The sequence below is a fragment of the Macrosteles quadrilineatus genome, unplaced genomic scaffold (assembly GCF_028750875.1).
Source record: "Macrosteles quadrilineatus isolate MER2022 unplaced genomic scaffold, UCM_ALF_1.0 Scaffold_2__2_contigs__length_208266976, whole genome shotgun sequence".
NCBI classification, from domain to species: domain Eukaryota; kingdom Metazoa; phylum Arthropoda; class Insecta; order Hemiptera; family Cicadellidae; genus Macrosteles; species Macrosteles quadrilineatus.
This window is the reverse complement of record NW_026542595.1, coordinates 134,166,745-134,192,834: the sequence shown is the minus strand read 5'-3', so window position 1 is coordinate 134,192,834 and position 26,090 is coordinate 134,166,745. Positions and strand designations below refer to the sequence as shown.

At 34.2% G+C, this 26,090-nt stretch overlaps 1 protein-coding gene across 1 annotated transcript; it reads left to right on the top strand.

Annotated features, from left to right (window-relative positions):
• The first annotated feature begins 206 nt into the window (after window positions 1-206).
• LOC128987751 (alpha-L-fucosidase) lies at window positions 207-25,390 on the top strand. The gene is made up of 10 exons (XM_054408761.1): window positions 207-317; window positions 4,755-4,901; window positions 7,140-7,281; window positions 8,026-8,132; window positions 19,097-19,266; window positions 20,594-20,795; window positions 21,173-21,313; window positions 23,647-23,812; window positions 24,416-24,554; window positions 25,103-25,390. Exons 1-10 carry the CDS (start codon window positions 260-262, stop codon window positions 25,316-25,318), a joined length of 1,488 nt encoding a protein of 495 aa, XP_054264736.1. The 5' UTR covers window positions 207-259; the 3' UTR covers window positions 25,319-25,390.
• Window positions 25,391-26,090: the final 700 nt, after the last annotated feature.

Sequence of the window (26,090 nt, the reverse complement as noted above, 5' to 3'; positions counted from 1 at the left end):
AATTTTTTAGCCACATAAAAATGTTTGCCAGGAGTTTAAATATTATTTTTTAAACATACATTTTTTACTAATCTTTTTACAATTGGTAGAAGAACGAATACACTACTCTCAACATTTCAACACAGCACTGTAAAGCTGCATGGTTCAACAGCCTGTCCAACAGCTGATTCTAATAGCTATTAAGCCAGAGCAACACACAGTGAAAGATTGAGTTTAGTTTAGTGTGGTGGTGGACTTTGTTCAGTGGACACCCCACAAAATGACCTCCTCAGCTATAACAACCTTCCTTGTGATTTGTCTTTCTCTTCAAATAACTAGTAAGTTGAATTTTCACTCCTCATTTTTATTCTTACACTACTTTATGTAGCAGTTCAGACAGTAAATTTTAAATTCTTAATCATGGTGGTTCCTATATGTTGTTTGAGGTTAAAGTGTATGCCAATAGACTGATTATTGTTGATTGTGTTATAACAAAAACAAAAAGATTGTCGCTTTTTTTATTTATGGAAGTACACTAATTTATTAGTTTGATTCAATATGACGGTATTTCTTGTTTTCATATTTAAAAAAATATGATCTGATATTTACAAATGTGTAAAAAATTATAAATTAAATGAGTTTGTTATCAAATTAAAGTGCACTGTTCTTTAGATGTTTTCTAGATTGTTGCTCTTGCTCTTGTGTTATAAACAAATTAATAAATCACAAATCAAAGATAATATCTCTGTTGAACCACAATTAAATGTTTTCAATGATAGAACAGTATTTTATCCAAACAAACTGTTTTAATTACCTCTAACTGAGTTTAGAAGGCAAATTAGAACCACTCAAACTTATAAATGTTTATAAAATCGCCTGTTAAATTATGCACCCAGTAAATCATATGGTTTTTGATTCAGCTGCTTATTCATTATTAAACTATCTCTAGTTTGCATCTCACTAGGTTTTATTTCTGAAACAGGTTATTTTGTCACTAGCTGAGACTCAGTGGCATTTCTAGATTTGGGAATAGATAACTAGACCACTCCCTAAGCTGTTAACATAGTTTTCCTGGGTGTTAATGGCTTGTGCCTTCTAGATCCCAAAGATAAACATCAAAAACACTTCTATAGAGTTTCATCTTTTATTTACTGGTGGCACTCGAAAAACTAAAAAACGTTTAGACACTCGAGATCAGAGGTATTCATAAAACTAATTAAACTACTTAGGAATCACGGAGTATATACTAATATATTTTATTTTATCTCTTAAAAGCTCATAGGGGAATACAAATTATGCAGTTACAAAAAAATAAAAGATATCTTGTAAAAGTTAAAATTAATCTTGTCATATTGGGGGGAAATATACAAAGACAAACTGCCTATTGACATTTTAAAATCAATTTAACTACAAATTGAATAATTCCAGAAGGAAATCTCTAATTTTTTTATTATAAAAAAGCGTAATATTTTGTCAATAGTGTTTAGTAACATTGTGCTAGACTGAGTCTTATGATGTGTCAATTGGAGTTTCATATCTATTAATAGGCAAGCATGTTTCTTTAAAACCTTTTTTCTCAGCTCGTGTACATCGCAGGGAAAATCTACACATACTGTTGGAAAGATATTTTCAAGTAGAAGAGCAGCATTCCTTTGAAAATTTAAATAGGCTCAAATATAAACACAAAAAACGGATTTGAAATTTTAAAAAAATAACATGGGCTTTGTAGGTTGCCATGCTGGTGACGAAATAACAACAAAATTTAAACAACAATCATAACAAATGGAAGAAATTACAATCACATGTTTTATTTACAGCGCGGGGTAATAGAGAAACCTGCACCTTTGACTTATAACTAACTACTGTAGACATTCCATCCCTGTGTTAAAGTTGTCGCCAGTTTCAATTAAATTCGTCGTAGTTGATGTGGGCCACCAACAGATAGCGCTGATCTAAATGACTAATTTCTCTCGAATACACGATGATTTTTATACCAAGTCAAACTTATGGAATGACTTATCAAGAGCTATAGCAACTAACTATTATGACCCATCAACTTTGTCAGCAACAAAAAATAAGATCGAAAATATAATTTTAGACACGCATGCCATATACTGTGAGTGGTTCACACAACTACATGTTTTTAATTTTTTTTAATGGCGACAACTGGTCCATTAAGATGGAACTAGTATACCTGTTGCTCGAATTCGAGCAATTGCTAAGTATTACAGGCGTTATTGAATAACAGTCATAATTTCTGACGACTTTAAAAGATTCGACTCAAAGATTATGGAAATGCTCAAGATGTACATAACAGATCGATATAATCAACATTTCTTGTAAATATCTTATCATTTTTCAAAAGCTGATCTTGTTTTTTAGTGTTTTCTACAAATAGCCTTACTTATAGCCGCATTAGGTTGTCCATAACGATTATAAATTCTAAAAAACATCATTTCTATTTCTTCTCCTTGGCGGTGTTCTATGACTTCCCTATGTTTCCATAGTTTGCAAATCAGCTCTTTCAATGAATGATTACTAAGAAATGCAGCACAGTGTTAATTTAGTTTTCTTTTTAGTATATTAAATTATCCAGGCTCTCTCCCTTTTTCCCATTGTAATATTTGCGCCAACCCAAATTCAAATAAATAAATTTGTAAATAATAAAATAAGTAAATATTTTATTTCAACCAAGTCAGTAAATGTTTGTAGGAAACTGTTAAATTAGCAAACTTATTGAGTGTTTACAATTTTATGTTCTTCTCACTTTTAATTTCTGACAACAGCTGGAGTTTCATATAACAGTGTTTGTTTCCCATGTTAATCTTATGGAGAAATATGAAACTTTAAATGGCCCCAGGGCCTCACTCTCTAATTATTTCCCTAAAAAGAAAGTTTTCTGCACAACTTCACGTTACGCTCTTTACAATGACACCAAAAACATACAAATCGGTTCAGTAGTTTCGGAGGAGTAATTGTCACAAAAAACCTGCTTGCGTTAAGTATAGATGTCTATTTCAATGCGGGTACATTACATATTTTTGGTCAAGTTTTCGACCACTGGATGACCACTAGTTTAGTTTTACGTTGTTTTACCTTTATGACTCTCTGTGTAGCTTCTCTATAGCTTGCAAGTAAATGTTATGAGAAGTAAACAATTGCCTATTGACCTACTAATTATTCTCTTATATCTATTACGCACCAGGCTCCTTTTTAAACATGCAAATCAAAGTTCGTTAGTGGTTATTGTTCTACAGATTTAGTTTGAGAAAACGTCAGAATGTTTCTAGGTGTTGACACCAATTACATTTTGTTTCCCATTATTTTAAAACTTGTTTAGAAAACATATTCATGTCTGTATTTCAATAACATAATTTTAACCTGTATTTGTTACTGAAGTGTATGGTCAATAAATAGATCTACAGATTGTCATTCTTAAAAAATGGGACCGAAAACAAGGATAAACACTTCCAAAAAAGCCATTACAGTGAACAAGGATTAAAAAGATAACGTAAATTATTCTAAATATTTGTTTTGTTTTATAGATAACACTAGAATCTAAAAATGTGCTTTCCTGCTTCCTCAAACAAATACTGACAAATATTTGTGAACATATGGATGCTTAACTAACTATAAATAGCTAAATTTTAGAACAACATAAACTACAAACTGATTAAACTTTCCAACCATCTGTGTTTTGTTAATTAATTCCTTTCTCTAAGCTGTTTGATATTTTTTGTTTTTTCAATGAGTTTCTAATTTTTATGTAAAACTGCCATGATTCTGATGAAAATTTTGAGTACACTAAAATGTTATGTTGAACATTTAAAGAATTTATATTTAGTATTATAATTGACTATTGGATGTTGTATTAATAGTCAAAGCTATTGTATACTGAAGTTATTTAGGTAATTCATGTGGAAGACTAGTCTGTTAAGAGGGTTCCACTCGCCGGTTGGTTACCGCGTAATGTCTTACAAGAAAGAACCTCGTCACATTATTAAATTGTTTTTCGAGTTGAAATAAACTGTAAAATATTCACAAAGATCAAAAGGCTGCACTGGATAAACTGAAACTTCATTGTTTCTTTAAGTATTTACAAAGTAATTTGGAAAATCCGTAAATTAGTATTTTTAAATTGTGATTTTAACTTTTAAATAATAGTTAAAAAATTATCGTCCCTATCCATTGCAAGTTCTACTATGTTAAGAGCACAAAAAGCACACAATCATTGGAAACAAATTAGTTCTAAAATGTGGAGAGTTTGCACAATAGAGGCATGTTCAATCCCGAACCATACTTCAATAATCCGCCATCTTGAATTGAAATTCATGATCGGGTAGAACCCTATTAAGCTGTGTTCACACTGAAATATACAATACATTGCAAAAGTTAACAATCCAAAAATAATTTGTTTAAATATATTCAGTTGGATAAATAATATCGAGAAAATTAGAGCAAACATAAATAACTAAAAAGATATATTTAAGAAAGTAAAAAAAAAATGCCTTGGAAATTCAAATTCCTTATCATTTTAAAAGTCTTCAATACTGTACTCATCCTTCCTGTCCAAACTGAACAAACCGATCTAAAAAAAGTTAATTTAAACGTAAAATCACAGTCCCTCATTCAATTTTATTTAGAATTCTACTTCACTTTTTCATAGCGTTTGTTCCAAACATCACAGCTGTTTTCTCAGATTTTACTTCTCTTTTGTCAGTTTTTTGTTCCAAATTGTTTGATTTTTAAACGTTGATTGTTACTGTAACTTCTAGACGGGAAGTACGAGCCAACTTGGGACAGCATAGACGCTCGCCCTCTACCAGACTGGTATGACGAGGCAAAACTTGGAGTTTTCATCCATTGGGGTGTATTTGCTGTACAGAGCTATTCAACAGAATGGGCCTGGTTCAACTGGAAAGGTAATAGCAACCATGCTTGAGATAAGTTCAGCTTTGTCATACCTTCCCAGACAGCACACTTTCTCCTCAGGACATCCCACGGATATTGCGACAGGATATGCAAGATATCCCATAGTGGTCCTATGGTCAACTTGGGATATCACAGGATATCCACAGGAATGCGTAATGTCCCCGCCCGGGGATGTCCTACGGATAAGCTCACACGCATATCCGTGGGACATCCGAGGTCATCCCAGGGTAGTCCTCAGGACATTCTCAGGACATATGGGACTACTATGGGATGTCCCTGGGATAAAGTGTGGTCTGGGCCTGAACATAAAAAACACAAAATAATATAGATTTAGTATGAAAAGCTTAATTATAAGTTTAGTAAATTGATTAAATAGTTAATAAACACAAATTTTGAAGAAAAAAACCAGAAAAAAGTTTTTGGCCCAGACGGGTTTCGAACCTGGTACCTTCGCCTTGTGAGCCTCTTACCTTACCTCCTGAGCTATCTGCGCTTGTTGATTAAGGGTGTTTTCAAGTTGTTAAAGAGTAGCCGACAGTTGCAATGGTCGCAATACTTAAAATATTTTTGATACTACAGTATAGGCTATATATGATTCTGTTAATCTGTTTAGGCCTCAAGTAGTTGAATTGTTTTTCTGGTAGTTGGAGAGGATACTGGTATTTGAATATAGATTATTTAATCACCATTAGATTAGCACTGTAATAATTGATTGTTATATGATTAAAATTAGTTTTTGTTGTTTTATTAATTTAAAGTTAGAATTAAATTCACATTTCACACAACTATGATAGAACTCTATAGTTTTCCTGAACTCAGTGGTAGTAATATGTCAGTAAAGTAAAGTCAACCCTTGCTAGCCATAGTATTAACAAGACATATTTTCAATCTGGGAAACCTTAAACTTTTAAAATAAATTATAAAACCTCAACATCTTAATGCGTGGGAATCTTATTTTTAGAAAAAAAAACAGACCAAAATTATTTGTTAAATAATGAAGACGGCCCAATTATAAATTCGGAATTACTGAAAATAATTACATCAAGAACAACACTGTAACATATCCAAAATTCAAAAGATTAATTTTTCTAATATTATTTTTTATTTTTCCAATATCCTTTAAATCATCTGTTTTAACTTTGTTTAAAATTAATTTATTAAGTAAATATTTACTTTCTGTACTAGTGTAAACACAGCCTGAAGATGGAAACCAAGTTTCTGAAAGCACTAGTGAAAAAAACAAATTATTATATATTGGCCTTGTTGAACATTTAAATTTAGATATACTGTACATTTCATCAGTGGTAGTATTTTTTTCTTCAGTTTGTTACCGGGACATTACGGGACATTACAGGATATCCAGTGGATTTTTTACATGTCCCGGGATGTCATGGGACATTCTGGGATATCCTATGGCATTCGTACATATCCCGGGACTTTACAGGATATCCTGAGGTTAACTTACAAATCCCGGGACATTACGGTATATTGTAGGATATCCTGTGGATTTCGTACTCGTCCCGGGATTTTGCGGGATATCCTGAGGATAGCGCACATATCCCGAGACATTCTCAGGACATATGGGACTACTATGGGATGTCCCTGGGATAAAGTGTGCTGTCTGGGTTCTCTAAAAAGTAAATTTTGTTAAGTGAAAAAGAAGACGGCTTGTTTAACTTTTGTAGTAGCCTATAGAGTGTTCCGAAATTCAATTCTGATACAAACTCGTAAACATAGTGAGCTCACAAGTAAAAAAAGGTTACAATAGCTAAAAAGGGATTGTAGCCATCTAAATAATTGTTTTCCTGCCAATATAGCAGATCCATGAAGGTAGTAAAAGATGTGAACTATGTCAAAATTAACTTTGAGTCAGTCAACGATATTTAGTACAAGTCAAAAAGTAAATGCTTCGAGAAATGTAAAAAAGGGGGAGAGGAAAAATCATTCCCTCTGGGAAGCGCCACAGAGACTTGGGACCCACCCAAGGCACCGGTGTGGTGGGTTCGGATCCTGGTACCTGCCACTACTTTTTATCGGTGTGTACACTTCACCCTTGTACAGTATGGGCTCACCCCTTGCTTTGCTGGAACGTCCTACGTACAGATCCGCAGTCTATGTGAACAGAGAAATGCAATGTTAAGACGCTGCCAACCTCTTTTGAACCAAAAATTTTGAAATTCGCTTCATATTATTTTTACTATGAAATAATTATGTATTCAATATTTCAGAGAATAAGTCGTCATCATTGGTGCAGTATATAGAAGACAATTATCCAAAAGGTTTTACATATCAAGATTTTGCCAAGGATTTTAAAGCTGAACTGTACGATCCTGACCGATGGGCTAAAATAATCGGGGCATCTGGTGCAAGGTATGGAATTAATACTATATTCTATCTCTTTTTGACTAGAGTATAGATATACCATTGTGAAGTAGACATTTCACTCCATGTCAAAGTTGTAAGAGGCTTTTTTAAATGAAAACTTTGTTAAGCTGAAATGACAAATTACTGTGTTGACTATAACGTAACATCTTTAATACCCAAAAAGTTATTTATAGTATAGAAAACTTGAAATCAAACTTCAATTGCGGCACTCTCCGGGAGGCTCTTTCATTTATTTGTTCTCCTTATAAAGGGAAAATTTATTTACTCAGTAAATATTTATATTTATTTCCCGTAAACATTATTGTGGTTTTTTGATAACGTGTTCTTACACCCATGTTTCTGCCCAATAATGAGGTTCTTTGCATTAGAAGTGAATATTCAAGAAGAAATCGATAGGAATATGAATATTTATACTATGGCTTTTAGTATAGAACTACAGTTAGTTGTTCTCTTGTCCGTCTACAGCTGAAATTGTCTCTGCAATGTGTCATGGCTAAAAGCTTTTGGTGATTGCTGGTATTTGAACCCACGCTTTAGGAACAGAAGTCCTGTGCTCTTACTACAACACCAGCCATGCCTTACTGTTAAAATTATTTTAAAAAAGAAAGATGAGTTCACAATAATTTTCAAAAGTTTTCCAATTAGTGCATGGTTTTTAAAACTTAGTTCTATAGGAGATTAATATTTAAGTTATAATTCATAGTTTGTTGTTAAGACACTTTTGTTTAGGTACGTAGTGCTCACTAGCAAGCACCACGAAGGTTTTGCAATGTGGCCTTCAAAATACTCCTTCAGCTGGAATGCTATGGACGTTGGACCTCATCGCGACTTGGTTGGTAAGTGATGAGATGACAATTCTGTAAATTAAGATAAACTTACTCTTGATTATAATGTTATGTTCTTGTAGCAAACTTAAACTTCATTTTTTGTTCAATATTACAGGAAAAGCCATGTAGCTGATTAAGTTATTCAGTGGAGTTAAAAAATGTGGAATTGGTCAGCTGATTTACATGAGAAAATTAACTCCAAGGGATTAATACAAAAACAATCACATCATACAACTTTGATACTTCATCCTTCATAAGAGACTTAACCAGTTTACAATTATGTTATGTTATATAACCTTTTAGCGAATTTCCCATATAGGGAATAAGCTATTACTGTAGGTCTCATGGTAAGCCCTGGACCCGGGACCGATTTACTTTTTCGTTTTGAGGTCCCCAGAGGTCAAAAACACCATCCGTTCAAATTCATATATATATGTGCCCGTTAGCGCGATAACTCGAGCAAAAATGATCCGATTTTGATGAAATTTGGTACAAACGTGTAAACCTACGTTTATTCGAACGAGTTCGCAAACCAGCATAATCGGACCATGGGTACGGGGGTTTATGGGGGGTTTTATGGGGTAAAAATGGGTTTTTACCGTTTTTGACCCTAAAAACAAAAAAATCTGCAATTTCTTCCTAAACCATTTTGTAGAGCTTAAAAAAAGAAATAATTTAGTATATTGAAGCACCGTTGTATGCATTACGGCCGCAGAGATAATAAAAAAAGTGTAATTTTTTAATTCCCATGTTATTCTTATGGAGAAAATGAAAACTGTTGTAGTTTACTTGTTTATGGATATATGATGATAAAATTTGGCAAATTTATTTATTTCATCCTATACTATTAAAGTATCGTAAAAAAACACGTTTTACTTCCCCGTAGCAGCAAACCTAAGTACTCGTTAAATCTAATGAGTTATTTAAATTTAGAATAAATATGTCTTATGGAAATATTTTAGTAAAAATTAAATCAGACAAGTTGAAATTCGCTTAGTCTGCAGGTTTGCTGCGGCGGGGGTATTTTGTATCCATAAGGTAATGGACTCTAATCATTGTAGGTAAATTGTCTGAACTGTTATCTTTACCTAAACAAAAATATTTTTCACAATTATTATGGATGGTATACATATTTTACTGAGATATTAGTGTTATTTTCGGCCCCTATACCTGAAGAAAGTATTGTATTAAAAAAAATAATATTTAAGAGTGGGTCCCAGTAAAAGAAGAATTCCGAAATTGGCACAGTAGCGCGCGTGGAGTGGAGCGGACATTTGTTGAACTACGTGCATGGCAGTCTAGACGTCACAGGCATGTATCGATCGATAGTGACTCACGGCCAGTGTTGCCAGGTGTACGATAATTATCGTATTTGTACGATTATTTTGCTCCTTCCCCATAAAAAATAATTTTGAAAAATTGTACGATAATTTTGACGTTGTGTACGATTTTTTGTCATAATGTACGATTATTTTTTGGGGGCTAGAAAATAAACTATTTCATATTGATTATTATACATTTAAACACGTTTCCCACTTTTAATATATGGAAAAACGGTAACATCACTTCGTTGCTGTTCGATCTGACAACCTTGCAAAGGCATCAGCTGTGTTAGAGAGGGCCCATTGGCTACCAACTTAAGTGTTTATTTATAGGAGAATTAATTTTGAGAGAAGTTGGCCGCCATTTGTACTAGGGGTAGATTACGTGAGTATGATTTATCTATGGTTGTACCTTCAATTAATTATTGTACTCAGTCAGTATATTGGCAGTAGGGGAATGAAATAAAGCAATGAGCTGGTTGATTTTTCCAGTTGAGAACCAAAATACAATCATTTTACAGCGTTTCAATTTTTTTCTAGCAGAGATGCAGATTCCGCGTGTGTGTGTGATAGTGTGCTGCCTCCGGTAGAATTTATATTTTTAATTTTTCTAGCTCAGTGGTAGGCTGGTAGAGCAAAAACGGTGGGCGGCAGAGACAAATAGAGTAAAATTTCGGCCATTCCATCATCGACTTACTTGTTTTACATTATAATAATATTATTATAAAAGAAAATTGTGTGTACGATAATTTTGCCCCAAAAACGATAATTTTGGACTGCTTGTACGATAATTTTCGCCGGCGAATCTGGCAACACTGCTCACGGCGCGGGCGCGGTTGTGCCGAACCGTCGCCAGGCGCTAACCAATGTATGGCAACGCCGCATTAGCACTGGCGAGTGGCGATGAACGTACTGTGTCAGTGGAGTGGACCGCGATTCGGCTTTGCTCGGAGTGACGGAGTGCACTAAAGTCACTTCCATCGCTTATTTACTTAGAACACTCGATTTTGCTCACTGCTCATCGTTGTTAGTGGATTTATCTAGGATGTTATTTAGCCTGTTACAATTTTATATCATAGACAAAGTAATGTTATTGGAATATAATCAGTTTTGATACAAAAGTTTTTAAGTGGAACAAGAATCATACAAAATTTGCTAAAGCAATAATTGAAATTTCTTATAAAAACCCTATAGTTTATCATGATACCGGATAGAACATTACATAAACACACTAGTTTAGGAGATATAGCTTATGAAAAAATGACTTCCGGTCTACTTTTTGTAAGATGCAGCTCCTAAAAGAGAAAGTTTAGCGCAAAAATGCGAAGAGTAAAAAAGTGTTGTACGAAAGAAAAATAGTGGAACAAGGCTCATGAAAAATAAGCAAGAACAGGGTGAATAATATTTAATTAAATTGATCTGTTATATGTACATTGTGCAACATTATCAATTCTGAGATTACTCAAAATGATACAAGTTAAGTAATTACATTAATGAATGGTAAATTGGATCCAACACATGTTGGAAACAATATCTGAAGATCAAGTTTTTTCTAAATACCAACGTAAATACTGTTCAACTTTACAATCAAAGTCGATGATAGGCCTAACCAAAACAACACTTGACAAACACACAATTTGTGAAACACTCTAGGCTTGTAGAACATCACAAAATGAAGTTATTTGCAATCTGTTATTTAGCGTACTTATTTTTTATCGGGAAAGGTCCTTCTCTGTGTCACAACTCATGTATTTTACTGTAAAACTACTTTTATGAACAAATAGGCCTAATATTTGAATCATATTGTATTGTATAATATTCAGTATACTCATTATATTTTAAATAGAAGATAGTTTTTATTTGGATAATTGTAGATAAACTTTACATTTATCATCTATCATAAAGGATTCTACTTTTTTAAATAGAGTTTGCCAATTTTTTAGCTTTCATTTGTTCTTGAGCCAGCAAAATGTGGTCTGGTTCTCGAATGGATAGACTTCTTCTTTGTCTTGGGTCGATGAGTTCGGGAAGTAGACATTTCATATAAAAGGTTTCAAGTTTTTCTTTCATGTTTACTTCCCAAAAGTCATCGTCCCGATCAATTTTTACAGTTTTCAGACCTTTAGGTGTCCAAATGGCAAGGATGCAGTATTTTCGTTTTGTTATATGCAGCTGTCCTTGGATTTGATAGAAATAGGGGTGGTTTGATTTAATATCAAAACTTTCATGACTTTTACTCTTTTGAAACATGTTACCTATCAAGCCAACCCTATTTCTAATCACTTCCTCAGGCGTCATATTTTCTGCGCTTGATGGACACTTTACCTCTACAATTCCATCATCCCCTATGAGCCCGTCGGGAGAGGCTCCCAAGAAAGACATGCTATCGTCTATGACAAAACCGCAAGGCTGTACTGTGACCCCTAGTGATTGTTCAATCTGGCGTATCGCTTCTTCCTCGTGCAATTTACCGTAGTTGACAGAGTGTGTGTGCAGGGAAGTATACAAGAGTTTCTTTACCACTGGAGCACAGTTAGAGTAAGGTTTTCTATTGCACACCAGCCCGAAGTTGGATGCCGTGAGTCTTTTACGCCTTTCCTCAAACCATTCAGGACTGTCGCTTTGACCTGTTACGGAGAAAACAATATATTTTAGTGAATTTACAGTATCGTGGGCTTAAAATTATACATAAAAATATACCGTGTGCAGGCCATAGGGTGGGCTTATTAGCTCGTGTGAGGCTTAGTATAGTTAGAATAAAATCATTTACAATTTATACTGGTTATTAGTGAAACCCATATTTTATAGTGCTTTTCATTTACTAACATGAACGATTGCCAATTATTTTATTATGATACATAATTGAAAACACCAATAAAACGTACAGTATATTTTGTCTGTACTGTATTGCCGATTCTAAACCAGTGGGTAGCGGTAACATAGCCTTTAAATTTGATATATCAGATTTTTTTTTAATTTTTAGCAAAAAATATAAATATTAAAAATACATGAAAAAACCGATGCCCACCTCTTGTGTTCTTTTCAATTTCAAGAATTTCTTCCCTCGTCTTCTGAAGAGCTGCCATGTGATCTTCGAGCTTAGTCTGATAGATGGTGGCCTCCATGTCTGGCTTCTTTGCCATGGGACCGTAGTCGGCGTCACCTGCTTTAGGTGTAAGTCTCAACCGCCGCCTTGCTCGGGGCTTCACCAGTTCTCTTTTAGACCTTTTTGACAATTTTGTCAAGTGCCTTGACTCAAATTGTTTGAGGTACATGCCAGGGCTTTTTTTCAGCATAGTTTTATGTAGCTTGTAGAGAGGTTGGCTGGTGTTGTGGCTTACTACAGCGGCAGCGCATCTCATTTGATAAGATCCTTTTTGGATGTAGTTCACCCGCTTTCCCCCGGTAAATCGTGCCACGACTGAGTTGTAGTGCTCGACCATATTACTATCTACATCGTAGATGAGGTGACTGCTGTTGTCAGCCACGCTGTTGACTGCTACCATGATTTTTTGGTACACACCACTTGCCCTCATATCGGGTATATAGTTTGTTTCACCTGTAACAAATTTATTCATATTTTTAGTACACTCAAGAGCCATTTTCACACACAAACATATACCACACGTACTATAAGTTCCAACAACTATGAAAGAAGCTATTACCGGCTAGTCTTGGTTAGGGAAACTTTACTTTCATGAAGTAATTTGATGAAGTCATTAGAACTTTGGATGCCTACTTGACATGTGAATACACATCAAACCATTAGTAGTCAACTCATCATTATACCGGTTTCTTTATTTTGTACCACCTTCAAATAAAATAATGTTTTGTTTTAAATGTGTTCTTTTACATCTGACATGTTAATATTTTTACCAAGTTGGTAGAGGGAAATAATCAGTTATGCACTTGTCTCATACTATTCTACAACAGTGAAATACCAAAAACGATTATGTCAATTAAGACACTGCTGAAAAAATAATATATTTATATATTAGTCTTAACCCTATTATAATTACAAATGTAAAAAGGTATGCATGCCTACCTTCTTTTGGCCCGTTGCAAAAATAGCCTCTACTTTTGCAATGAAGGTGTTCTCCGAACACATGACTCGGGCTGTTCAGAATGTCTAACCTCAGTTTTTCAGCCTTTTTGGCCATTTCTCCTCCCTCTTCGACTTTTCGATGTTGAATAGCTTTGGTAACTGCTGTCCGCAACCTCATTATGCGACCTGGCAAAAAATACCAAGTCGTTATTTTACTTATCTACAGGGTGGGTTTTAGTTGCCCCCCCCCAACTTTTTTCGAATTTTTTTCAAATATCAATCCCAGACCACTTCCAAACATTGTTGTGTAGTAAGTAGTTCATTTTGACAAGGTGGTCATTTCCGGCCTCCATCTTGGATCCGCCGTAAAGGATGCCAAATTTTTTTTTCAAATGTAAAGGTGGGGTTGTGTCTCATTATTTCGAACAAAATTTTTACCCTGATTACAATGCCGCAAACTGTTTTTAAAAATCTTGATTCATTCTAAAGTTATGAGGGCTTTTTAAAACTTTATTTTTAGACCATTTTAACATTGTGCATTTACAAACTAAGACCATAATCTCAAAATAGTGCTAGATAAAGATAAGTATACACTACCAGTAATTGTCGACCTATTTTCACTTGGTTATGACTGATGTATTTTTTCGGCCGCCATCTTGGATCCGCCATTTTGAAATGTGATAAATTATTTTAAATATGAAGAGGGTGTTGTGACCCATCATTTATAACTAATTTTTTAAGCTAAACTCAATGCCGCAATCCATTTTTTGCTATCAAGTTTTATTTATGAAATATTGCAATTTTTTTGTAAAAAATGTCAATATTTAAAATCAAAAAATTAAAATGAAAAACGGATCATGGAATTAAGTTCAGCTTAAAAAAGTAGTTAGAAATGATGCGTCACAACACCCCCTTTATATTTAAAATAATTTATCACATTTTAAAATGGCGGATCCAAGATGGCGGCCGAAAAAATACATCAGTCATAACCAAGTGAAAATAGGTCGACAATTAATTACTGGTAGTGTATACTTTTCTTTATCTAGCACTATTTTGAGATTATGGTCTTAGTTTGTAAATGCACAATGTTGAAATGGGCTAAAAATAAAGTTTTGAAAAACCCTCATAACTTGAGAATGAATCAAGATTTTTTAAAAATGTTTGTGGCATTGTAATCAGGGTAAAAATCTAACTCGAAATAATGGGTCACAACCTCACCTTTACATTTTAAAAAAAAATTGGCATCCAATATGGCGGATCCAAGATGGCGGCCGGAAATGACCACCTTGTCAAAACGAAGTACCTACTACCCAAAAAGTTTTGGAAGTGGTCTGGGTTTGATATATGTACTAGAGGTTTCTATCTTAATCCAGTAAAAAATGGAAGCTGATTGAAATCTTTAGAAATCGGAAATAACTTGCAATTTTATATTCAATTGGCTGCCATATTTTACTGTGTTAAGATATCTACCTATAGTTTGCGTTGTTAGTTTTCTTTTATTATGACCTTCAAAATGAGGGGTCACTCGATGGGGCTTATCATTTAACATTTTTGAGTTTCCACCAAAATCCCCCATTTTGGGTTTGGGAACTTATGAGAATTTCAATTGGCTGCCATTTTGTACTGAACTGAGATAGAGACCTCTAGTTTGCGTTGTTGGGTTTCTTTTACCAGGACCTTCAAAATGAGGGGTCACTCGATGGGTCTTTGTATTTTAAAATTTTTAGTTTCCCCCAAAATCCCCCATTTTGGGGATGATCACCAAATGGCGGTTATGCCCAAAAAGTACTTCATAACATGCCATAATGGTGTGCCGAGTTTAGTTTTTCTAGTATGGGCCGTTAAAAAATAACAGGGGAGTCTCCACACTTTTTACCAACCCTGTATAGTTCTTTTTGTACTCAGACGTTCCTTGTACATAGTAAGTCCCAAGTAAAAAGGATTGTTTTGAGCTATTTGGGTGCTCGGAGCTATTTATGAAAATATGAGTAAACCAAGCTACAAAAAATGTGTCTTGGGGCTGATTATATGTTGAATACAATCGAGTTTTTGAATAAAATAGTTATGGGTTTTTGTTACGAAACTAAGACCTACCTCCTAGAATCCTACGCATTTTTAGATGCAGCCCACGGTCCTCTTTTGATACATCCTTAGGTGCACTGGTTGTTGCAACATCCTTCAAATTATTACAATAATTCCGTAGTAAATGGTTGCGGCACTCGATTTTCTTCACCTTTAGGTTGTTGTAGGGATTGGCATCGAGAACACTATTGTAGACACTGCTATCTCCATCCGCAATCATTCTAAAAACGTTTTGTCTATTAGTTTATAATTTAGGATGATTTTAAGGGCAATTGGTTAGGGTTATCACACTTAATAAATTGTTTTAAATTGTTTAAAATGCTATGAGCCAAATGCTATACTACTAAATAAAAATACCAGTAATGTTGATAAACATTAAAAGTTATTATTATGGGTTACTTTTTACGTTACGACGGGTGCTATGCTAGTAATAAATAACTAGAACATGCCAAGTTGTAAATATTGTCAATAATATACCTTGCATATTGGACGTTATACATTTCTTCACTTGCCAAGAATCCTTCTACAATGGTTGCAGCTTCCATGCTGGATGAGCTACCATTCCAATTTTTGAAGCAAGTGTGTTTTGTGTTTTCAGGATTGCGTGCACAGGTGACACAGTATTTATTTTTAACTCCAAAGTACAAAACTTGTCGAGTATGGTATCCAACGATGGCCGCCTAAAATAAGAAATTCATAACATTAAAATTTTTACGAGTTTTAGTACAAATATTATTTTTAACTCGAAGTATGTGCTTTTATATTACGTAATATGTGTATTATTCGGTTCAATTTTCATTCATGATTTTATAATAATAGACATAAAATTGAACAAGTCAATTTTGAGAAATAGATTATGCTTCACTTATGAGATAACAATTGTTCAATACTTTTTATCACTTACCGGTACTTTACTTTTTATGTTTATAATAAGATGGTTTGTACTAATATAATTTAAAGATACTATAAGCGTCAAGTTCTATTTGTATTAATTAGTGAGAATTTATTAGTAATAACACTTACCATTCCTGATAGGGAGTTGTAGTTTCTCCTGTATGACCTCTTTGCCCAGCTTCCGTCAGCAACAACTGTCAACAAAGGAACCCCTTCTTTGTTGACGTCGCCACGTTCTTTAGCTAGGCGGATTTCTTCTTCGGCTGCCTTTGCCATCTCTTGTACAGCAGTTTCCTCCCAACCTTTCGAAATTAGTTCTTCATGTTTGTCATACGTTTTCCGGTTCATGGCACGAACATTCATTGCAGACAGCAGCCGTTCTAAGGCGACAAATCCTCCGCCATTGGTAATAGAACCGGCTACTGCTGCACTGTTTATGTCCATTGACATTGCATTTTCCCGAGGTTCAGGCTCACTCCATATTTTCTGTTTGATGTGGCACATGTTGCAATCAAACACAAACCCACTCCTAAGCCCTCTTTTTATTTCATTAACTAATTTCAGGTTTCTGAGGGAACAGCCAAATTGAGGCGCATGTTCACTTAGTTGGACAAATTGATCAACTAAATAACAAATGTCAACTATTCTACGACCGGTAATATCACAGTTGCCCAAACAGTCAGTAGGATCAGATGGCGTGGAATTGTCTACAATTAGAGGTAACAAATTTCCATCCTCTTCCCCACAGCTCATCGCCTCATCAGCAATCAGCTCCTCAACATCACTACTTAGTTTTCTTTTTCTACTTCCCACAACACCAGAATCTCTCAACACTCTCCACTCAGCCAACCTTTCACCACCTCTGTTTTTCACCTTTCTTCGCAACGGTCGTTTTTTATTTCCCATGACACCACACAAAAACCACACACGTGAATAAATAGATACACACGAAAAAACTTGTTACATTTGTAAGTAAGTAGCACTACGAATTATTACTAGGGAACTCTAAACGACACTGGACTTGTGGACACAGCAGACCAATTAGGTTGCTATCCTAGAACATAACCTCACAGTTCACAATAATGTCTAGGATGGAATTGGCGCGAAAATAAGAAATACAAGGTGTAGGGGGGGGGGGTAGTGTAGTGGGGTCTTGGGTGGGGCGAGTGCAATGTGTCTCGTGGTTACAGTGTGTACGGCCGAGACGTCGACCAAGGTGGGAGGGGGTAGGTAGCTAGCTATCTATGCTGTGATCGACCTAGAGGCTTAGGAGATTGCGTTCCCCACAGATATCCATCATGTCTCGGTGGTGTAGTGGTTATCGCACCGGAAATATGTCTTAAAGGTTCCGGTTCGAAACCTCTGGGTGTACAAACTTTTTGATTCAATTTCTTAATTATCGTTATAGCTTATAGTTTGGTTAGGTTATGACGGTTTGATTTTATAACTATAAATTATATAATTGAATTTGAGGCATTTAAAATTTTATTTTATAAACAGAACAATTTTTATACCAGCAGACTAATTCGTTCTAATGCATCTGTAAATATTAGTTAAATTATGAAATTTGCCCGTTATCACATGAAACGAATATAATTTAATGCCTTAAATGTATATATTGTATTTAAACATTTTCTATTTCTACTAAACTGTATCTCATTTCCAATCATTGCGTGGGACAGAAGGGCTCTGGAATTTCATTTATATTGATTGTACACATGTTGGTTTTGTACTTATAACATCTATAACTAAGAAATAGTATTTATAAATTGACAACATATTTAATACGAGTATTCAAATTTAAAATGTATTCAACACCACAGCATTTCTCTCTGTCCCCCAATTCCTTTCTTTCAATAACTATACTATGACAACAATAATCATAACAATAATTTCGTAACAATATTTGTTTCACATTAAATAAAAAAAAAATTATAAAATTAGCAGCGCATGATGAATGTAGAATCATAAAAACCTGATTTGAACTCCCGCCAAATGCGCGAGCGTGCTGCTATCTAACGGAGATCTGCCAGACTACTACGCCGAATTACCGCCGCGACGCGCAGCAAAAACATGCATTTTCTTAAACCATATCACGTGCACAGTTTACGTCGGATCTTCTTGAAACAAACTTTATTCGATAGATAATTAAATTTTGTAGGGGGTTTGCTTTTTCGAATTTCAAATATTCCTTTAGAAAATTCTCCACAAATTTGTAAACTTAAACAAGCGTATTTTTGCTATAATTATTTTAATATTTCTTTAATCGAAAAAATAAAAAGCAAACCCCCTGTAGAATTGTATCCTCTTTCCAATGACACATCAAACGTAGTTCTATGTTAAAAAATAACGGCGCTATATGGTTCAAAAGATTACATTGTTCTTATGGGGCATCAATCCAATATGGCCGACTGCTACTGCCCACTCTTAAATGTTCTTTACAGTTCTCTCTAGACCTAAATCAATGATTTTTGTAGCGATATGTGTCCGTAAAGTTGTTTTGATGGACAAAAAATGGCAAAATTACCTATGAATTTAAGTAAGTTTAGTAAGTTTACCTATGTTTTTCTAAGTTTAGGTTCTGCTGAATCTTTAAGCACGTAGAAGTTGAACATACATGTTGTTAACAGGTGAACTAAGAACTGCATTTGAAAACTACACAGACATCAAGTTTGGTCTTTACCACTCCCTGTATGAGTGGTACAACCCGCTCTATCTGGCTGACAAGGCAAGAAACTTCACCAACTTAGGCCCAGTAAACTTTGCAGACTCAAAAATATTTCCAGAAATGGTTGAATTGGTAAGAGATGTTTTTATTTCACTCGAAAACTGATTAAACATCCTTTTACGTCCATGAATACATAGCTAATTTGTTTAGGTAGCAACTAGAAATAAGAAAACAACATTGACTTTGTATCTAATTTATTTGGGTAGTAGTAAATATTGGTAAATTAACTGTAAAGTTAGTCAAAGCAAAGTAACACAAATGAAGTCTACAAATAAGATGGACGCTGTGTCCAACTACACGGTAAAACAGGCTTTACTTAGTTTATAGAATAATCTTTACAAGTCTGTGTGGCACTACATTCATACCTTTGTGCACCGGTGCACTGTTACCCTATTTTAATGACATTGGTATGGTAAAAATGTAAAATGAAATTCCATGAAATATTCTTTATTGCCTTTTGAATTTTTACAAATTACAGTAAAACCTTACCTTACTAACTCAAAACTCGGTAACTCGACAGTCCTCGAAACTCAACAGTCAACAGCTGACAGGATTCACGTGGCTTAATCGTGTTATTGTTTTAGAATTTCAATATTTCTTTGAAAATTGTTTACTTAATATTTTTAGATTCTCATGTAAGTAATAAATTTATACTGTATGTACAAATTTGTCAGTTATGTACATTCATTTATTAAAACCCATTACAAATTTCAATGTTCTGAATAACTCGACAACCTTGGGTCCAGAAAATTGTGGAGTTAATGAGGTTTTACTGAATTCATTGAAGGAAAAGGGACGAACAAATAACTAACTACCATAACAAAATATTCACACTACGCTTAGCTGGATATATTGCCTATTCAACATGTAATTTCTCCTTAGCAAAGTATGGTTTTCTGTGTTGCGAGTTTTTTAATGTGATTACAGCATTTTTCCAAGTCCACTTGAAAGAGCAAAACTAACTAGCTAAGAAAAGTGTACCAGGCTGTTAACAGTACACAAAATCTACAGGACATAATAAACCTAATAGCCAAGTGGTTAAATAGTGCACGCCTTCAAATTTGAAGGTTGCTAATTCGAATCCAAGCGAGATTGTTTCCAGACCCAGATGCCATTTGTCAGCATGAATTAATGATGCTAAATAAGGTTGACGTTATATAATAACAATACCAGAGTTTGGACCGTTTCCTTTCAAAACGTAAAAAATACCACTGCGTAAAAACACACAAAATAAAAGTATTTTGCCTTTCCGATAAGGCTTCTGAATAATCTGAAATTTTGATTGAACTTTTGTTTTTTTAAATGAGTTAGCTCGGTATTGTTATATGTACTGGCCAAGGGTTGTAATCGTCCAAACAACTCTTCCTAATCACAGAATGTTTTATTTTAATGTTCCCAGGTAGAGCAGTACAAACCGCATGTTTTCTGGTCTGACGGAGAGTGGGAAGCACCCACAAGCTACTGGAAATCTCTGGAGTTTCTGGCTTGGTTGTACAACGAGAGTCCAGTTAGAGACACGGTCGTTGTCAATGACCGCTGGGGCCATGACACCCTTTGTAAACATGGGGGCTTCCTCACTTGCGCCGATCGCTTTAATCCAGGTGCGATAATAGTGCAAAACTGGATATCTTACAGTTACAGATTCCCATTTCATCCCCCTGACCATCTATTGGGTTAAACATTCTTCATTATTGAATAACACAAAAAAAACCAGTGAAGTAATAGTGAAGTTCTAAAAACCAATCATACTTGTAACATTTGTTTAGTTTCATAGAGTTCATTGGTTTCAATATGGATGATAAATATAATATTTTTATAGAGATAAAAACTTTGGAAATCTCAAAATGTAATTCTAACAACAATTTCAGGCTTCCGTTACTAAGAAAAGAATAAGTCTCTTATCTGAAATTAATTCTTATGCCAAGGGAAACTTACCCCATTGATATAGGGTAAATAAAATGGTTTTGTAACATTTCAGGAAAGCTTCAAACAAGAAAGTTTGAGAACGCTATGACCATCGACCGCAAGTCCTGGGGATACAGAAGAACTGCCAGCCTATCTGATTACCTAACAATTAATCAGCTGTTGGTAACCCTTACAACTACTGTTAGTTGCGGAGGTCAGTATATGAATAGATTGAATTTTTATCTATTTATTATATAATTGTTTTTATCACATCCTAGAAACTAGACTTCTCACAGAACACCACAAAGGAAAAAAGGTTTTTACCGTTTTTTTTACACTCCATAACCCATTTTCGCACTTTACCTACACTCATTGCATTAGGGTCATAGCACGGCCTCCTTTAACTACAGGCCGCGGCCAGCGAGAATTGGCAACGTCGCACTGAGCATTAACTCCCGGCCATTTCACCATTACGGTAGTACGAAACTAGTGGTCGCGGTTTAAATATACTGCATTTTTACACCCTTACAATTGAGATAACATTTTGAAATTTTGTACAGGGCTAGGGAATAAACCCTTCATACCAATGGTATGGTTTTGAAAATTAACATTTCATTTGGTAGTACATATATATATTTTTAAAATTAACACATTAGAAAATTTTTGGAATAGTGAAATGAAAAAGTTAGTCGCCTACTAAAATTTTTGTTTGTTGGTCAGAGAAGTTTCGTCTGTGAGAAAGTTGTAGATAATTAAATATACTTTAATTTTTGTATTTAACTTTTCTTTCTATCATGTTTGTTTTGTTAAAATTTTGGGTTGAACAGAGTGACCAAATCTCAGTTTTATGGTGCGGCGCGGCGAGTAGCGCTGCTCGCAACTGTATTGTTTGTAGTATCACATAGCTAATAATTAATTAATGTAGGCCAACTGAATTATTTCAAGCATTTTAATATGCCTTTTGGTTATCCACAAGAATATTACTTTTGTATCAAATACTGCACGACTTAATGTCTTCATAATTAAATACCGTAGCCTAAAACAAAAATGCCTTTTCCTTTTAGTTTTAATAATTTTGCTGTAGTTTATTATGAATTTTAAGTATGAGTTTTATTTACACGTTATTATGTAGTATTATGAGAAATAAAAACATTACTTCATTCATTCTGTTATTGCGCAGCCATTAATAACTAATCCATTGATAATGTTCTTGCAACAGACAATCGGAAGGTGGGGCTACCGAAAACTTTTAATTTAGCGCTCATCAACCAATAGTGGCGTGGCGACCACCATCTTCATTGAATTAGGTGGAATTAGCGAATAACTAAAATTAGCGACAACCTGTACCTATAATTAGCGTGCAGTTGTTCTTCTGTGTTGGCTGGTTTTTAGTGACCAGTGGTTTTTATGTCAGATATCGATATTTTAGAAATAGCTGAAACTGTTTGCATTTGTGGAATGAATAATTTGAAGGAAATAGTATCAAAAATTATTTTGAGAATGAGCAATATTTTTTAAATATCTACACGATAGTAAAAAAGACTAAAATAATAGCCACTGTAACCATTGAAAAATGTCAATCCTTTCTTAAATAAAATAATTGTATTTATTGCATTTGTTAATTTTTACTTTGTATAGTAAACGTCATCATTCCAATGATAAAACGATAGCTTACACAGAAGCTGTAACTAAATAACATTGCAGATAGGATTTACATTTTAAGTGTTTAACAATTAATAAATCATAGAGTAAATACGTAGAAGAGACGGAAGAAAACTACAATCATGCTACTTATACGTTCAATCATGTTCAATGTACCGTAAAAGGTTTTAATAAATATTGTATTACATTCTTGTATTGACACGAAAGCCTCACATAGTTATTTACTTTTTTCCTACACATCAGTGTTATCAGATATAAAACATCTAAATTAATAGATAATTCGCGTGCTTGTTCCAATCCTCCGGTGTGGTGTAGCGTAACTTAGCCATCCAGCCATCCGATGCGGTGTTGCCACTTCGAACGCCGCGGCCTGTAGTTAAAGGAGGCCGTGGTCATAGTCATCTGGCGATAAATTTCGACATCAGATATGTTTCTTGTAATCAAAAAATGTATCACTGACCAATCAGTAGATTGGTCATTGTTTACACTTTGCTGTAAAGCGTATGGACTTGCACGGAGCAGATTTTTTGTTTAAAAACTATACAGGAAAGCATACACGTCAGCTACAGAGCTGCAAATGGTGTCATTCTGTTAACAAATGATGCCAGTAAGTGGCGAAGAGCCTTGTTGCAGCGTTCAAGCAAATTACAGATCCATAAACGACTCAAAAATATACCCTCAACTGGGGTGATTTTATTTATCACGCTAAATATTCAATATTACACTTTGTTCATAAATTTTTAGTTTGGTATACTCACTTTCTTTTCAAGAAAAATTGTTTTTTACTCGGAATGGGTAATCTGTATCAAAACTGTCTATTCAAAATGTTGTATACTTTGGAATTGCAAAAGACTAAAATAATTTATTTCTGTTTATACTTTTTAGGAAACGTCCTGGTGAACATTGGGCCTACCAAGGACGGGATAATTCCGCCCATTTACGAAGAGAGGCTGCTTCAACTGGGATCTTGGATGAAGGTGAACGGAGAAGCGATCTACAGCTCAAAACCTTGGATTGTTTGCCAAAACGATTCTTTGACACCAGGAATCTGGTACATACAGTTTATTATCATGAAGGTTATTTTAGTTTGTAAATTTATCACAAAGTAAAGCATACGACATTTGAACAGTGTCAGTATTCACTTAAATATTACCATTAGAAACAAAACTGTTTCCATTCCCTGATTCTAATAATCGAGAGAGGTGGGAAGACCCTATAAAGAATTGATTACGGAATCTTTTAGTTTTGATTTAAACAACGCAATTACATTATTTCTAATATTTTTGGTGTTAAATTTTAGAACCTTTTCATTGTAAACTGTTTTGCAACATGTTCTTATTCTGTGTTTCACGCTAATGTATAGGTTGGTTGGATAAAATACAATGACAAATGTTTTATTTTCACAGTTAAATTCAAGTCAGTCAAAAATATATTGCCTATATCCTAGAGTTCTACTGTTTTAACTGTTAAAAGAGTCGCCTTATTTTAATCAGAGCGTTACAAAAACTGTATTTTTTTAATCTCAATTTATTTTAGTTGTTGCACCAAACAGACAGAAACCAAAATAAATGTAAGCAAAATTTACATTACCCAATGTACTTGTGTTTTTTGTATGTGGTTCAAGATTGAGGTAGGTGGTTCTTATTTGTTTCAGGTACACAACAAACAAAGACAAAACCGTCTTGTACGCTACATTCTCTCCGTGGCCAGTGGACAACAAATTGAAGATGAGCTGTCCAGAGTTCTCTGCGGAAACTACGATTGAGCTGTTGGGATTGAGAGGAAAACTATCTGTAAGTTAACCAAAATATTCCTAGTCTTCGTTAAAAGGTTTTGCTATTTATTCTGAGATGATTGAAACCAAAGTTTTCTGGACGGCTACTTGATTTTGCGCTGGGTTATTTTGAGCATGACTATAACTCTAATTGAGCTATGGTTATTCTTGTAGTGATCACATGTCTAGAGTTAAAAAAAAAATTGAGTGAAGGTTGGTTGTAGCACTTAAGAATCTACCTCTAAAATATTGTATTTTTACTTTACAAAGTCATGAATAAGGGATAAAACCAAAAACATATAGTACTTACAAATTGATGAATGATATTGAAGTATCAATTTATTGTTGAAGAATTGTTATGTTAGATTTAGTTTTAGATGTGCCAACACGGCAGACGACCAAGAGGTCATTGCTGTAGCACCTAAGCACGTTCCTTGGGTGGTACAAACTTTCAGTTATTTCCTAATATCCTAGACAACACAAATATTTTCTTCATATAAACTGAGTTTAGCATATTGCCTCAATTAAGGGTAAACTCTACAAAATATAATAATTATTTTATTTCAGTATTCCTATCCAACGGACGTAGTGACAGGCAGACTTGTGGAGATTCAACTTCCAGACAAAGCCAGAGTGGCCAGTGAGTGGGTCTGGACACTCAAGATGAAGGGAGTCAAGAATTTGCAGGAAAGTTATGAGACTGTTAGCGAAAGAGAGTTCGAAGCGGGAATTACCGTCAAATCAAACGGCTTCCAACAAATGCTTAGGGAAGTTCTAAGATAGGATTTTTTTACGTTTGGGTAAAGTAGTTTTTGTAGCTTTTGTAATCAGAATATAAATTACATTTTTAGAAAATGTGCATAATTTATCCCCCTACATGATCAGTTTATTGTGCGCTTATACAGAAACAGAAGCATATGTCTTCACACTTATTTTTTTCAAGGATTACACGATACTGTAAAAATAACATTAACATAACATTATTTTGCTTAAAATTCTTCCACAATATTTTGGAAGAGACTGGACCCTTCTAAGCCTGCATGAGTGAGTGGTAAATTATTAGACAGTAAAGAGGCATTGGGAAAAACTTTTATTTTAGCGAATTTCCCTATAGGGAAGTAGCTATTACCGTAGGTGGCACGGTAAGACCAAGAACCGGGGGCCGATTTACTTTTTCATTTTGATGTCCCCAGAGGCCAAAAACACTATTTGTTCAAATTTTTATATATGTATATATATATATATAAATAAAGATTAAACATTAATAAACTTAGTACCCAAGTAAAATTATTTATTAAAATATTTACTGACTATAGTTTCGGCTCTAAGGCCATTTTCAAAGTAAACAAAAATCAAAATAAGATATGTAAATAAACAAATAACATATGATATTATAAAACTTTTCTAACTTGTAACATAATTGTAACAATATATGAAACAATAACAAAATTGAGAAAATATTAATGAAAATAAGTACAACACATCATATAGTATGTAAATTAATCAATGAAAACAAAATTATGTTACAAGTTAGAAAAGTTTTATAATATCATAT

What these genes read in the sequence shown, in the direction of transcription:
- LOC128987751 (XM_054408761.1), top strand. Translation starts at nt 260, where the DNA reads ATGACCTCCTCAGCTATAACAACCTTCCTTGTGATTTGTCTTTCTCTT. An exon ending in TCTTTCTCTTCAAATAACTA is followed by an intron (nt 318 to 4,754) that starts GTAAGTTGAATT and finishes TGTAACTTCTAG; the next exon opens with ACGGGAAGTACGAGCCAACT. An exon ending in GATTGAGAGGAAAACTATCT is followed by an intron (nt 24,555 to 25,102) that starts GTAAGTTAACCA and finishes ATTTTATTTCAG; the next exon opens with TATTCCTATCCAACGGACGT.